The sequence below is a fragment of the Mirounga leonina genome, unplaced genomic scaffold (assembly GCF_011800145.1).
Source record: "Mirounga leonina isolate KUSES-001 unplaced genomic scaffold, KU_Mleo_1.0 Mir_173, whole genome shotgun sequence".
Lineage (NCBI taxonomy): Eukaryota > Metazoa > Chordata > Mammalia > Carnivora > Phocidae > Mirounga > Mirounga leonina.
Window position 1 is genome coordinate 61,348,943 of NW_023270447.1, and position 17,292 is coordinate 61,366,234.

Here is a 17,292-nt window from a genome sequence, read left to right on the forward strand (position 1 = left end):
TCCTCTCAAAAGGCACTCTAACCCATTAGATAGGAACTTTCATTTTCCAAGAACAATGTAGCCACATATAGAAAAAGATACATGATTTCACTTATATGTGGAATGTGCAACACAAAACAAAACAGAAAGGAATTCATAAATACAAAGAACAAACTGGTTATTACCAGAGGGAGGTGGGGGGATGGGCACAAAGGTGAAGGGGATTAGGAGGTTAAAAAAAAAAGAACAATGTAGCCGTGAAAAACTCGGCAAGACACAGGCAGATCTAATGAACAGGAAAAGAAACAAAGAAATCAAGGAAAAGAAGAAATCAAGTGTTGGAATATTTGGTGCATTTGATTAGTTCAGGGTTATGAGACCTAAACTTCTTACTGTAAATAGAAAAGGTACAAGTCCTTTCATAATATATTGTCCACCTCCGCCATAGGCCAAGAAAGCTAAAGGCCTCTGGGACCTGTGATCATAGTCATAGAGCTAACATGCAGCATTTTGGTCATGCTGGTGATGATGGAATGAGATGACAGTGGAGCAAACACTATTATTGCCAATGACGTGCATCTAGGAGGGCTTCTTTAGCTTTAGGTTTGGGTATTCAAGCACTAGTAAGGGGATCCAGTATGGTGTCTCAGTGTTGGTGGCAGAACAGTTCTCTGTCTGAAGCTCTGCAAGCCTCTAGCATTCTTCTTAATAGCCCCAAGCTGGAAACATACAAGATGTCCATAAACCATGGAAAGAATAAAGAATGGCAATTTTTTGTGGTGGAATACTATACTGCAAAGAAAATGGATGAACAATAGCTATACGCCACCATGTGGGTGAACCTTCCCAACAAAGTAGGTCATAAGAAGAGAGACACAAGGTGCATATACTGATTGATTATATTTGTAAAATACTCAAGAATAGGCAAAACTGAGCTATATTGTGTGAGATTCATACATGGGTGGTGAAACTATAAAGTAAAGCAAGAGGGTTATTATCAAAATTAGTGGTTACTGCTAAAATGGGAAGGTGATGGGATTACAATGGGAAAGAGGCAGGCAGGGGCTGTTAGTATGTGGGCAATGTACTGTTTCTCATCCTGGGTGGGGGTTATATGGGTGATCACTTTACAACAATTTGTTAAACTATATATTCATGTTTTATGTACTTTCTGAGTTTCCTATGTCATAATAAAATGGTTTAAAGGCAATACATTAATACTCTAGTTTCTTAATCAGTAAGTATGTCTAATGTTAGCCAGAAACCCAGAGTTTGATCATCTCTGACTGGATTTTAAAAAGTGAGCTCTAAGTTTGCAAAGCTGAGGTTCCTAGATGATCCCAAATTGAGGAGAGGTGTAATATGGAAAGAGAATCACAGGAGAGAAACAGACTTGGACTTAAATTCTGACTCCACGATGTGTTAGCTTTGCAACCTTGGACAGTTTCTCATCTATAAAATGCTGACCCTGGGGTCAGGGCTGTAGGGAGGTTTATAAGAGATAAAGTGGACAAACTGTCAATAAAAGGTAGTTGGTTATTATATATGACTCCATTTAGGTGCCTGGCTTAAGGAACCAGCCAAAACACTGATGTCTCACTATTGAAATGTCCAGTATTTTACCTCACCATGAAGGGGATTTAAAACAGAACAAAAAATATCTTCTCCTTTTACCAATCTATCATTTACCCATCACTGAAGGACTCACTCATTAATTCAACAAACATTTCTAGGGTTTCCAGGGTGCCAACCACAGATGAGGTGTCATAATCTGTGTTGCTCTGGTCATTACACCTTGAGAAAGATGTAGTATTGCTTGAATGTGTTCAGAGTTAGACAGTTAAAATGATCTCAGAAATGTGTTTGAAAGGAAAAGTGAAAGGCTGTCTTACAAGGAAATATGATAAAGATTTGGAATTTAATTTAAAACTACAAAGGCTTGAGAGAATGTGGTCAATATTCAAAAAATCATGAAGGGTGAGGATAAGGAAGAGGTTTCTTCAAATAACCCTGGAATACTAGGACTTTCTAGAAGGGGCTCCCTTGAAGTTTGACATAAATGACTACTTGTTTTCCTCTGTATCTCCCCTACTAGATTGAGTTCCTAAAAAATAGGGACCTTTCTTAATCCATTTTTAGGTCACTTTTTGAAGAAGGTACTTTGTTCACGCTACACTAGGTATGACGAATTTTCCTATAAAGGGCCAGAGAGTAAATATTTTAGCCTTTGTGGGCCACGTGGTCTCTGTCAGAACTACTCAAATCTGCTATTACAAGGCAAAAGCAGCCATCCATAATATGTAAACAAACAGGTGTGGCTGTGTGCCAATAAAGCTTTATTTACAAAAACAAGAGGCAGGCAGTATTTGACCCATGGACTCCTACTGACCAGGGGATAAGAACTCTATCGGTTCTATCTACCGTTAAACCCTCAGTATCAACAAGATTGCCTGCCTAGATTGTGACTGATGATCAGTACATATTTGTTGAATGTTGAGTTCCAGAACTTTAGATAGGGACTTATAGAAACTAGGTCCTTAATATATGTTTACAGGATTGAACTTCAATTAAAAAGAAGCACTATTTTACCTGATGGTTCAGTTTGAATATTTATGTGGTTCATAAAATTTAGATGAACTCTGTGGATGACAGTTCTACATAGGTTATTTTAAAACAAGCATGTTTGGGGAATGTCCTCCTAACTTTCTGATAGAACAAGTCGCCCTCCTATGAATTGTACCTCGGAGCAGTTGATATTTGATTCAACCAATAATAATAGATAAATCTCTTGGGGATAAATAAGTCTATAGATAGAACTAGGGCAGGACCTCCAGCGTTTGGGGTCAGGTCATTCAAATTTAGTAAGTGTTAAAAGTTTTAGCTAATGATTTCAAAAGATTATGTAACTTAAAAAAGTTTGTCACATTTATAAGTTGACAATATACACACGCCTTGGGCGCCTGGGTGGCTCAGTTGGTTAAGCAACTGCCTTCGGCTCAGGTCATGATCCTGGAGTCCCGGGATCGAGTCCTGCATCGGGCTCCCTGCTCGGCAGGGAGCCTGCTTCTCCCTCTGACCCTCCCCCCTCTCATGTGCTCTCTCTCTCTCTCTCATTCTCTCTGTCTCAAATAAATAAATAAAATCTTTAAAAAATATATATATATATATACACACGCCTTCAGCAGCAGAGAAACAACTGAACTGTGTACCTACTTGGTAGGGCAAAGTCAGAGTGCTCACACTGCCCACACATCTGGGGGTCCTGTCACAAATATTGCAGTTGGGGAATTCGAATTCGTTTATCCCCAGGGCCAATTAGCAACTGGACTCTCTGATCCAGGCTATGCCCACTAGAATTACCTTAATGCTTTCTTCCTGAAGTAAACTATTATGCTGTTTCAAGTCCAAGTTCTTTCCTCGATCATACCGGAGCTCTTTTTCAGCTGAGTTGCACAGAATCTGGAGCCGGTGAAAATTCTGATGAAGCTGTTGTACATCCTCTTGCCGCTGGTATTTCAGTTTTTCTCCAGATGATGGATACTAAGCAAACATTTTAAAAGAGAAACATGGGCCGTTTGAAAGAATATTGCTAAAACATGTGTTCCAGCTGTCAGAAGCAGAAATGTCAGAACATGATTATTCAAACGTAAATATTCTTGGAGTTGGCTTACCTCCAGCAAATTACTCTTTTTTATACTTATGGCCATTTGGTACATGTTCATATAATTTAACTCCTGTTATTTTAGAGTGAAAATATCAACGAAATTATTTGAGCAAAGCAGTTAAGCATAGACAACTAACTTTCTTATTTTTCATAACAATGAAGGGAAACAGAAGCATGAACCATTTTAGGGTAAGACATGCTTTAAATGGGGAGTTCAAAGAGCCAATATGTGAAGAAGGAAAGCGTGAATGTGTATACAGTGTGTGTGTGAGTGTGGCATCTGTTGGCAAAAAGAAAGAGAACATTTAGAAGGAGATCTTAAATTCCCAGTCTTCCTCATTGCTTTCCTGTTACTATCACATGATTCTTCTTCAGTTACTATTCAACAACCACACACCCTCCTGCAGGTCTCCAGGGCAATAAAACCACCTTGACCAAAGGAGGAATCGTGGGGTTTTCTAAAAGATAGGCTCACATAGGTGTGCTATGTAGATAAAGAATTCAACCTTATCCAATGCAATAGATAACATATATTTAGAGTTTCCTGAGTCCTGGTCCAGTGTACTTCCTGCCCATGACTTACTGGAAATCCCATGTCATTAGTCTAGTTCTCTCTTGCTTGCAACAGAATTGTAACACAGAATTCCCCAAGTCCTGTAAAGCCCTTTAATTCCTGTCTTGGTTTAGTCAAAAAGGCAGTCTAAATCCAATTTGCTTATGCTAGAGCTTCAAGTGTCTAAGATCCCTAGAAAAAATTCTTTAATGGAATTATAATGTAATTATTAAGAACCCTAGCTTTGGAATTACTTTCAGTCCTGAATCTATCTTGAAGAAGTTAATTAGTTTCTCTCCTTTTCATTTCCTTCATCTGAAAATGGGGATAATAATGATAACTGCTGGATGCAGTAAAGGGTAAGTAAGATAATGCATGCAAGCATTTAGCACGATGCCTAGCACACAATAAGCACTCAATAACATTACTAAGTACTGTGGGTGCTACCCATCTTTATTTTAACTGCCTTCTGCTTCCATCTGAAAACAAGAGTTCTCCGGAAGCCTGGAAACCCTTGATCACCTGTCTAGCTTCTTATTTAACTATCAGACGGCAGCTTTTAATAATCAATTAGTAACCAGTAGCCCAGATGGCCACTGAACACGCCCAGGATTATATAAGAGAAGCGCCCCCTTTATACCAACGTACAGAAGTTTTTAGCCTGTTTTGAAGATGAGAAAAGCCAGAACAATAGTTCTTCTTGCCCACGTTTTCTAGTCAAGTCACTTAGCCAGAGTAGAAATGCAAATTATTTTTCATGAAAGGCAAATAACTAGTAAAGAAGCTACCAGTTAGCCAGTCGAGTGGCCCACATAAAGAGTCTCTCTTTTTCCCCCACCACGTAAATTGCTTCCTGGCAGAAAGTTATTACGGAGGCGTTTAGACTCACTCAGGCTACTGGGAACCATGTAGGAGTGCAAAGTAAAGTACTTAAGCGTCCTTTCTTGACCAATCAACAGACTTATTAAGCCAGTTATTCTCTCTGAGTCTCAGCTGACTCATCTGCAAATAAAAGGCATAAGACCAGATGATCCATCATAATGTCTCTTCAATTCATAATTCCTTAAGAATTAAAATGAAACAAATTGAAACAACCATTAATTATCTTAATTTTATAGGCTTAAGATCTAGCTTTTAATATTTTTAAATATTATCTTCATACAATAAAAACTTAATATGAACCAAATCCATATACTGGTCCCGACGACAAGATCATTCCTTTTGTGGAAACAATTAAAGCCTATAAGCCTTAAATACTCTCATCCAGTGGATGTGGATGGAACAGGCTATCCAGCCCGTGAAGCTGTCAATCATCAAACCAAGTCCACTTGTTCAGACTCCCTACTCATCAAACATCCTTCAGATTTGGATTTGTCTTTCTCAGCTCTCTACAGGTGAATGTGTTGTTCATTTAAACATGTTCAAGTGTTATTTATAATTATTACAGATAATAATTAACTGACATTCCAGTCTTACCCTATAGTCCCTATAGTCTTGAAAGTTTGGTTTAATGTGAGTTTATCCCCAAGACACAGATCTATTCTAGGGGGATTAATGCATCAAGTTTTGGAAGCTGCAAGCCTAAGGGCCAAACACCGAATAAATTCACCAAGGTAATCGATAACAGACACCCTGGAGGGCTTTTGGGAGACAGCTTGCCAGCCTTCCTTAGGAAATTAGCTTTACATGAGAACTGTATGCTTTCTTTGAATTTCTCAGCAAGGGGAAGCAAATGACATAGGGGTTAAGAGGTCAAGTTCTAGAGTAGACAGACCCAGGTTCCACCACAATGTGTCATTCTGGGAAAATTATTTAACCTCTCTAAAGCCTCAGTTTCCTCATCTGTAAAGTGGCAGTAATAATATCCTTTCTTGTTGTGTTGCTTAATACACACAAGGTATTTAGTATAGTGCCTGGAACAGAGCAAATATTCAATAATGTCATGGACAAACATGAAGCTAGATTTTTAAACCTATAAAATTAAGCTAAGTATTGGTGATTCCAGTTTGTTTCATAAACATTGGGGAAGTAATAATCTTGAATTCAGCTATTACAACCTTACCTGGAATGCTGTTGAACAGCAGAAATTAAGCCACCAAAGGCAATCAGCAGTCACAAATGATGTCACAGTTACATATGAACAATAGAGCTCACCTACTTACTCATAAAAGAGGCTCTCACAGTTCTTTTTCTATGTATTTACCATCTATATGCATTCTTTAAAGTTTAATATCTGGTCTCAAGCTATAGTTGCTTAAATGTGTATGTTATGAGATTAAGAAGATACAGCAATAAGCAGCTAGGCACTAGACAATAATCCGACAACAGGGGTGAAGACCAAAAACTTCACATACACAAGAACTAAAAGGCAGAACAATTTATAGCCACCAGTACGTCAAAGTAACCTCTACACAGAAAAAGTTTCTGAAATTATCATTGCACAGAACCCTGAAGAAAAAAACCAAACATCCGCCTAAAATGTCTTTTCTTCCTTGCCTGCTTAAAGAAGTAAATGAAATAGTGTGTGTGATACCGCTTTGGGACATGTAAAGTTCAAAATATAAATATGTTATTTTTTCCCATGAGGCCCACATCTATCTTGTTTCCTGCGGTATGTGTCCTAACACAGGGCCTGGCACATCATAAATACTCCATTAATAAAGGTTAGATAAGCAAGTAAGAGCAACTTACCCTTCTTTCAATCATTCAAAGTCATTACTATGGAACAAAATTACTGAACTCTGCAAGAATTCAGTAAAACCCTAGAGGCTATGTGGTATATAGGACCATTTGTCTTTTCACAAAGTGGCTCTTCTCCCAGATGCCCCCATATAATTTTTATATATTTAATCGTTTTTCACCTCCCTCCTGGGTATTGACAGATGATTCTTCAAGTAATGAGAAAGGGTACATTAAATAAAATTAATAAATGAACCAGGGTGTTACTTGTCATACTCTCCAACTCATTGTTCTGTAAGCGCATTGATCATTTTAAGCTCATAAGTCAAGATTTTATCATCTTTGTGACCACAGTGTGCAGCCTCTGCCCAAGCCTCCCACACTGCTCACTGCCCAATAAAGGAACTGTCTGGGGGATTTAAAATTAACCTCTTTTTGAACATTTGATGTCATACTCCCCTTTGGTCTTCTGAATAAATGCAATGGCTCCCTTCTCTTTCAAACGTATCTGAATCTCCTTTCAGGGATCTATTTTCCTTCTTTACTGTGACCTGCCTCATTTTCAGACCCTATATTTGAATCTCTTTTCAAATATCCTTTTGACTTCCTTTACTATTACTCTGCCTTTTTTTCCTATGTATACTTGAAGCCATTTTTAAATGTGTATTATCAGTCTTTTAAAGTTGGTTTGTGAATGTGTACAAAGGCCTCCCTCTGTGGATCTCAAGATAATTCCTAGAAAGGTATGTGTAGGGAAATCTTAATTTGTACAAGAGGGAACCTGCAAAATTGAGGTGTAAGAGCTGAGGTGTGGTTGGCAGTCACTCCCTGATTTCTTCAGCAGGTGGATCTTGAGTAAATAGAAAAAGCCATACTTAAAACAATTCCAAGTTTGTGGGCTTTTGCCCACCCAAACTATTTTGTAATTCTAAGTCAGGCACGATGAATAGAAAATGTGGCACAGATCCTGCCCCTCCCTATGCTGCCTCCCTGGGGCAGATGTTGAGGACCAATCAGCATTTCTTCCTGCTGAGAACTAAATGGAGCCTAAGAACCCTTTAGAACACAGTGCGTCTGCTGACGGGCTTAGTTCCGATTCTGGTTGCTATTTTATTACCATTCAGGCCATGGTGACGATCTTGCTTAACAACATACATTAATGTTGATATAAAAATGGTGCTTACATCCACAGCTGGCCAGAGGATATGGACCTAGAAAGAGTGCGTGTTGACAGCACCTACCTGGGCACTACTGTCTGAACTCTCCCCCGAGCTCTGAGACTGCAGGGAGCTCTGATTTATATGATTCAGCTCTTCTCTAAGCCTCACGATTTTCTCAGGCTTCAAGGTCAACTGCTGTCCTTCACCCTTCAAATCTTGGTTCTGTTGTGAGTCTTCCTCCTTCTGCCTCTCTCTTGGCAAAGTGCCCTCCTTTACTGGCTCCTCTGCAATTTCTTTCTGCTTACTTTCTCCTTGTTCAGGACTTGGTACAAATATAACAACAGAAAACTGTTAAAATGCTCATTATAGTAGCAGAATACGGATGGGAAAAAAAAATCAACCAGTACTGAAAGCGAATTTTTCAACTTGAATTCTGTAGCAGAACAGTTATCTTACTCTTATAAATAAAATTTAAAAACAAATGAGTCATTTTTTTTTACTCACATTCAGGGAGATGACCCATCAGAGATTTTTGTTTATACCAAATCAACCAGTTTAAGGGAGCTTTTCACTTTTTCAACATTAAGTATGGCATTGGGCAGACACAGCTTGTAAAGATTTTTTTTTAATTACTCAATAAGCTCCAGGCACTTTGGCAAGCACTGGGGCTATAACAGGACATAATCCCTGCCCTAAAGGGTGTACAATTCAGTGAGAAATAAGGACGATAACTGAGTAGATTACACTAGTAGTAAGTAATCTGAGGCTTGATGGATGACTAGGCACAAACCAAGCAAACATAAAGGTACAGGTGTGTGCATACTTGGGTTTTTTTGTTTGTTTTGTTTTTAAGATTGTATTTATTTATTTATTTGACAGAGAGACACAGCCAGAGAGGGAACACATGCAGGGGGAGTGGGAGAGGGAGAAGCAGGCTTTCAGAGGAGCAGGGAGCCAGCCCGACGTGGGGCTCGATCCCAGGACCCTGGGATCATGACCTGAGCTGAAGGCAGACGCTTAACGACTGAGCCACCCAGGCGCCCCCAGGTGTGTGCATACTGGTATGTGTGTGTGTATGTTGGGTGCTGGTATAGATGGGAACAGAAAAAAATAAAGGTGTTCCAGGATGACTTAATAAATAAAATGGATAAAAGCCTAGAGGCAAAAGAATGTCCTTTAGAAAGATCATTTGGATGCCACGTGGTGGGAAACCAGAGATTGTTAGTGGTCCATGTGATAAACAATGATGACTAGAAAGGATGGTGGGGATGGAAACAAGCAGTGGATTCTAGAGATATTTAGAAGACAATATTGATAAAATGTCATGAATTGGATGTGACAGGAGAGGGAAAAAAAGGAAAAATGGATGACACCTGGATTTCTGACTGGGGCAAATAGGCAAGTGGATGGTAGACCAAGAAGGGGGAATGTGAATATAGACTGGAGAGATGCCTCTGGAGAACATACAGATACAGAAGAATGTGAGCAGCAGCCTTGGGATCGGGTAACAGGAGCCAAGGAGAAGGGAGAAAGTGAGAGAAGGAAGACCATTGTAGACAGACGCCTGAAGACCTGTAAGGAACAAGCAAGAGGAATGAGAGCCAGGAGGGGATGTTGAGAAGCTAGAGAGGGAGGAGGAAAAATCAAGAGACTGTGAGCCGCAGAAGCCAAGGGGAAGGAATGTACCTTCAACGGTCAGACAGTGTGGATGACACAAACATGCCGAGTTTATTTTTATTCGTTCATTTTAAATTTATTTCAGCTACCTCAGAGCTTAGATAGCATGCTTCACAAATTATAGTTGGTGCTCAAATTCTTCAAGAACGCAATTTGGCAATTCAGATCAAGAGCCATAAAAATGTTCAGACCCTTTGACTGAATAACTGAATACCAATAAATTTACTGCAATAGAATAATTCATAAGAAGAAAAGAGCTGAATGTATAATAATGCTCATAAGCATACTATTTAAAACAGTGATTAAATGGAGACATAGGGGCACCTGGGTGGCTCAGTTGGTTAAGCGACTGCCTTTGGCTCAGGTTGTGATCCTGGAGTCCTGGGATCAAGTCCTTCATCTGGCTCCCAGTTCGGCGGGGAACCTGCTTCTCCTTCTGACCCTCTCCCCTCTCATGCTGTTTCTCTCTCTTTCGCTCTCTACTAAATAAATAAAATCTTTAAAAATAAATAAATAAATAAATGGAGACACAGAAATGGCTAAGAGAATTAAAGATAAATCAACTTGAAAGTGGTATAAAGACAATTCACCAACATGAAAAATACTTATTAAAATAAAATGGTACAACAATAAACTATATATATGTATGTATATGTGAATAAACATACATAATACCATGGGAAATGTATATAAACATACATAATACCATGGGAAATGTATATATAGAAAAAACTGGAAAAGAACAGGAGAAAAATTATAATTCCTTTAGCATTGTACAAAAAAAAGAATTAAATATTTTATTTTATTTTGAACTCAGCAGGTTCTTTTTTTGTTTTTGTTTTTGCGAGAGAGAGAGAGAAAGAGAGTGCAAGAGGAAGGGGAGGGGTGGGGCAGAGGGAGAGGGAGAGAGAGAATCTTAAGCAGGCTCCACGCCCAGTGCAGAGCCCAACACAGGGCTTGATGCAATGACCCTGAGATCATGACCTGAGTTGAAATCAAGAGTCGGATACTTAACCAGCTGAGCCACCCAGGTGCCCCAATTCAGCAGGTTTTTAAAGATAATATACTCAGGGCACCTGTGTAGCTTGGTTGGTTTAAGTGTCTGCCTTCAACTCAGGTCAGGATCCGAGGGTCTTAGGATCGAGCCCTGCATTGGGCTCCCTGCTCAGTGGGGAGCCTGCTTTTCCCTCTCCCTCCACTGCTCCCCCTGCTTGTGCTCTCTCACCTGCTCTCTCTCTCTCAAAGTTTAAAAAAAGAAATAAAAAAAGATAATATACTCAAACTATATAAAACAATATGAAAGACTAAAATGCTTTAAAAATAAATTTCTGATAAAATAACAATCATTTTTTCCATCCTCCATAAACTCTTTTCCTTTTCCTACTCCCAGTGGAAGCCAGATACACTTGAAGACTGCAGAAAATGCAAACATATACCTCATAATTATTAAAATGGAAAAACCGACTTCTGCTTCCAGAAAAATGGAGTCAACCTACTTTTCCCTGTTTCTCCCACAAGTACAACTAAAAGCCCGGGCATTATATATAAAACAAACATAAGAAGACATTGAGGGGTGCCTGGGTGGCTCAGTCATTAAGCGTCTGCCTTTGGCTCAGGTCATGATCCCAGGGTCCTGGGATTGAGTCCTGCATCGGGCTCTCTGCTCAGCGGGGAGTCTGCTTCTCCCTCTCCCCCTCCCCCTGCTTGTGTTCCCTCTCTCACTGTCTTTCTCTCTGTCAAATAAATAATAATAATAAAAAAATCTTTAAGAAAAAAAAAGAAGAAGACTCTGAAAGGTACAGAGAAGGTAGACCAACTAGGGTACTTAGGACCTGAGGAGTGACATGACTGTGAGCTTCCTGGGTTTTAACAGCTTTATTCCAGCAGCCAAACACCACAGAAAAAAAACTGTGGCCCCACCCTCACCCATGTCAGCCAAGGTCAGGTTGGGAGCCTATACTCCCACCTCCGCCAGGCTATAATGAAGCACCCCCATTGGGGTGGTGTCACAAGCCAACAGGGAGCAGGGACTTTCATCCCTGCCAGGCAGTAATAGACACAGGGAGTCTGGACTTTCACCCCCACCTGGCAGTGAGGAGATACCTTTCTCCCTTTCCACTGGGGTAGTGTCAGAGGAGGCCTAGTGGAGAGTAAGGACTTTCACTAACAAGACCACCCTTACCCACCTCCATGTGGTATCATGGAGACCCAGTGGATACCAGTAACAAGGCACTCCTCCCTCTCACAGCCAGAGCAGTATAAGCATAGGCCTCCCACCTTCACCAGCAGTAATGAGGAGTCCCCCTTTCCTTGGGTGTCCCATGGAGTTTGAGTGGGGAAGCTTGACTTGTACCACCCACCTGGGGTAGTAATGAGATAGCACCCTCCTACTCCCCCTGCCAGAGTGGTATCGGAAGAAGCCAGTTAAACTGAAGGCTTAAATAAGATCTAGAGTTTCATAATACCCAAAATATTCAGATTTTAATCTAAAATTACTCTTCATACCAAAACCCAGGAAAATGAAAAAAGGTAAAAATAGATGATAAAACCAACATGTCAGAATTATCTGACAAAGATTTTTAATCAGCCATTATAAAAATGCTTTGATGAGCACTTATGAACACAATTGAAATACATGAAAAAATGCAAAGTCTCAGAAAAGAACTAGAAAATCTTGGCACAGAAATAGAAAATATAAGGAAGAACCGAATGGAAATTTTGGAACTGAAAAGTACAATAATCAAAATAAAAACTCAAATGCAAAATGGACTTAAATTGTAAAAATATACATAAAACACAGGAGAGTCTTCAAGACCAGCAGAGTTCTAAGACTTAACACCGAAAGTGTGATCCATAAAAGGAAAGACTGATACACCATAAAAATGAAAAACTTCATGCTGAGATAATCCTCGTAAAAGAGTGAACAACAAGAAATGGACTGGGAAAAAATACTTGCAAATCACATATCTGACAAAGGACTAATATTAGAATTCATAAAGAACTCTCAAAACTTAACAGTGAGAAAACAAACCCGTTAGAAAATAGGCAAAGACACAGAAGGAGATTTCACTAAAGAGGACAGACAGATGCAAATAAGCACACGAAAAGATACTCAACATTATTAGCCTTCAGGAAAATGCAAATTAAAACTATAATGAGATACCACTATACACCTATCAGAATGGCTAAAATTTACAAGTGACAATACCAAATGCTAGAGAAGATGCAGAGAAACTGGATCACTCCTATATTGCTAGTGGGAATGTAAAATGATATCCCAGCCACTGGGGGAAAACAGTTCAGCAATGTCTTAAAAAACAACAAAAAACCCCTAAACATACGGTTACCATGTGAGCCAGAAATTGCACTCCTGGGGATTTATCCCAGAGAAATGAACAATTACGTTCATATGAAAACTTGAATATTTATAGCAGCTTCATTTAAAACAGCCCAAACTAGAAATAAACTGGATGTCTTTCAATGGATGAACAGTTAAACTGTGGAACAGCCATACTATGGAACACTACACAACAGTCAAAAGGATCCAATTGTTGATACAGAAATCTAGAAGAATCTCCAGAGAATTATGTTGAGTGAAAAAAGGCCAGCCCCAAAAGGCTACATATTGTATGTTATATTTATATAACACTCTTGAAGTGAAAAACTTACAGAAATGGAGAATAGACTAATTTGAATTAGACTAGGGCCTAGAGTTAGAAGTGGGTGACGGGGGAGGAATGTTAGGAGGGAGGGTCTATAAAAGAACAACAAGAAGGATCTCTGTGGTGAAGGAAATGTTCTGTACCTTGACTGTATCAATGTCAATATCCAGGTTATGATATTATACTATAATTTTATAAGATGTTACCAATGGGAGAAACTGATTAAAGGGTTCATGGGACCTCTCTATTATTTCTTACAACTGTATGCATTGTGAATCTACAAGTACCTAAAAATAAAAAGCTTTCTTTAAAAAAATGGCAAATATGAACTGGTCATTTGGGCTTAACATCTATGCAGGCACTTGATTTGTGCCTACATTTAGAAGGATAAATGACTTTATAAAGAGTAAAATTAGCCAGACCTAATGTAATTTTCTTCTATAATTGCATAGTGGCCATGCTGACATGGAAGAAGAGAAGGAGCCTTCATTATGTTTCCATAGTTTAAAGATAAAGTTTAAATGGTCTTCCTCTCAGGTGGGCCTAAGAGATGTGCCTATAAAGCCATATTTAGAGGAAGACAGTCGGTATGTCTTCTCTGACTTGGACGGAATGATGAACAAGCGCTCTCTAGGGCACAATCCTGGGGCTGATGCCATTTTACATCTTCATTAATGGTCTGAATAAATTAACAGCACTCACATGATTTTGTTAGTTGATTAAGGAGAATTAGCAATATCTTGGAATATGGGAATTTAAAGTGCTCTTGATACCTGAGGACAATTATCCATTAAATAAATGCCCTCCAAAAAGAACAGGCTTTATCCTTTCAAAAGATATAAGAGAAAATGTGTAATTTAGAAACAAAAGGCAAACTTTGGGGCACGTGGGTGGCTCAGTTGGTTAAGTGTCTGCCCTCGGCTCAGGTCATGATCCCTGAGTCCCAGGATCGAGTCCCGCATCAGACTCCCTGCTTGGCGAGGAATCTGCTTCTCCCTCTGACCCTAACCCCTCTTGTGCTCTCATTCTCTCTCTCAAATAAATAAATAAAATCTTTAAAAAAAAAAATAGTTTGGCTGCTCTATGGAGAATGGATTGGTAAAGACGTATGGAAGCAGGGAGGTTAGTTAAGAAGATATTGTGATGGTCTAAGTGAGTGATACCAGTGTCATGGAGTAGGGTAGTAGCAGTGGAGATATAGTAGAAATAAACAGATTAAATATTCTATATTTTCATGGTGGAACTGACAGGATTTGTTGATGGTTTAGATGTGGGGAGGAAGCAACAGTGACTCCTTAGGTTTTGGTTTGATCAACTGTGTGAATGGAGGGGCTATTCACTGAATGGATTGGACTGGGAAAGAAATAGTTTAGAGGAAGAGGAAAAATTTATCAGTAGCCTGGGAAATGGATATAAATTCACTGTCAAGTTGAACTGGAAACATAAGTCAACTTGAACACTTACCACATATTTCTTGGTAAAGGTAGTAAGAATGCAAGGAGATGGTGAATGAGAGTGTGTTAGAAAAAAATACAGCTCATTAAGGCATTAAGGTCAAGGGAAGCTACCAGGGGCTCTCGGGCCCAAGCTTCCTAACAAAGCAAACCCACGCTGAGATCAGCTGGGCTCTGTAAGCTTAGGGCTGCCATTGGAAGTCCAACTTTGGGTTTGACTGCAAGTACACAGTGGGGGTAGGAGGAAATCTCCATTCATTTCAATATTTTTAAAGGCATTGTTCTAGACACTGGAGAGAGTCCAGAACAAGACAGATTGGACTTCATTCTCCCATCCCACCCCATGTTATACATATACAAAGACTGAGTCCTGAGCAGTTTTTAATACCATAAAGCTCACTTTCATAGCAACTACCTAGAACCCAAGTGTCCCAGCACCTTCTAGCCCTTGAGATATTTGTGACTATGTCCTCTCCAAAGTAGAAAAAGTAGTAACCTCTGACTCAGAGTTAGGAGACTTGGGACTTCCTGCAGTCTCGCTGATAACTTGCTAAGTATGTGACTGTAACCGGAATAGGCATTTCAGTTCTCTAGGTCTCAGAGACCTCTTCTGTGAAAGAAGACTAGCTAAATAGCAGTGGTTTTCAAACATTTTAGCTGTGGCCCCTTTCTTGAAGTAAAATCTTATACAGAATTCCACATATGAAACCGATAAAGTGGGTCTTCTCTGGCTGAAATGTGAGTGGAGGGCTCCCAGTCCCACTCATCAATCTTTCCTCATCTCCAAAGGCAGTTTCTGAGGCCCGCCCCCCCATAGAGCTCCTAGAGTCTTGGAAGACTGAAGTGTGAAAACCACTAGAAGATTTGCAGGTCCCTCCTGTTCCAAGATTCATTACTTTGTAAGAAAAGCACCATACACAACAGAAAAACAAGACATAGTCCATTACCTTAAAGGAGCTAAAATGTAGTGGAAGAGATGTACTACAAGAATCAATCAATTTGGCTTATGGAGCAGCTTCTATGTGCACGGGACCATGCTAGGTGTGCTCTAACACTTTCTACTTCTTTTCAGTGGAAGATTTTTGCTCATGGCTTTCTGGCATCTTCTTCTTCTTCTTCTTCTTCTTTTTTTTTTTTTTTTAAAGATTTTATTTATTTATTTGAGAGAGAGAGAGCACATGAGAGGGGGGAGGGTCGGGAGGGTCAGAGGGAGAAGCAGACTCCCTGCCAAGCAGGGAGCCCGATGTGGGACTCGATCCAGGGACTCCAGGATCATGACCTGAGCCGAAGGCAGTCGTTTAACCAGCTGAGCCACCCAGGCGCCCTGGCATCTTCTTCACCCCAAGTCCTGCCATCATCCTGGAAGATTCCAAGGACCATACAGATCACCCACCAATGCCTTGGCGTCTCACTTCGTCAGTCTCCTTATCTCCAGTTATCTCCTCATGTCTCCCTCTTTGCTAACTATTTGAATAACCACACCATGGGTTATTATCAGCAGCAAACACTTCAATTCTGAAATAACTAAAATTAGATATCCAGATTTCAGCTTTTTCCTTTTTACATAATTTTTACATAAATACTTTCAATTCCTTGTCTCTTTTTCTATCAGCTCCCTTTACTTGCTTCTTTATCCAATGTAGAGCCCAGTGTTTGTTGTTGTTGTTGTTGTTGTTGTTGTTATTATTATTTAAGTAGGCTCCATGCCCAGCATGGAGCCCAGTGCAGGGGCTTAAACTCATGACCCTGAGGGGCGCCTGGGTGGCTCAGTTGGTTGGGCGACTGCCTTCGGCTCAGGTCATGATCCTGGAGTCCCGGGATCGAGTCCTGCATCAGGCTCCCTGCTCGGCGGGGAGTCTGCTTCTCCCTCTGACCCTCCTCCCTTCTCATGCTCTCTGTCTCTCATTCTCGCTCTCGCAAATAAATAAAATCTTAAAAAAAAAACAAAAAAACCCCTCATGACCCTGAGAGCAAGACCTGAGCTGAGCCACCCAGACACCCCAAGCCTAGTGTTCATTATTTTAATCACTGTCTAAATAAAATGTTCAGCTTTCTTCCCCCCATTGTCCTTCCACTGCATTCACGTGGCAAAACCTTAGCCTGGACAAATCCAACTGTCTTCTCATGCCTATACTAAATGTTGCCCCCCACATCACATATTCTCAAAGACAAATGCCATATAAAGTCACAGTCTCTATCCTTAACTGGGCCCTCAACACTACCTGGCTTCCCTAGTAAGCTTTCCTTTCCAATTGCCACAGTTATTATTTCAAACTTTTTCACTCTGACATTTCTATTACTCTCTTTCAGCACATGACTTTCTTTCCTACTTCACAGAGGACACAAACTATCAAACAAGTACTTTGATTTCCTCTCAAGTTAAAAACTCACTTGGATCTCTGTCCATCTTCCCTTTCTTCCTCCTGTTACAATGGACCAGGTGGCCCATCTCCTAAGGCTAGTG

General features: G+C 40.0%; 1 protein-coding gene across 1 annotated transcript in view; it reads right to left on the bottom strand.

Annotated features, from left to right (window-relative positions):
* Nucleotides 1-17,292, bottom strand: part of CCDC30 (coiled-coil domain containing 30) — a 103,513-nt gene that overhangs the window by 36,974 nt on the left and 49,247 nt on the right. Inside the window, 2 exon segments of the mRNA XM_035018842.1 lie at nt 3,340-3,519; nt 8,117-8,357. Of these exon segments, the coding sequence (XP_034874733.1) occupies nt 3,340-3,519; nt 8,117-8,357 (421 nt within the window).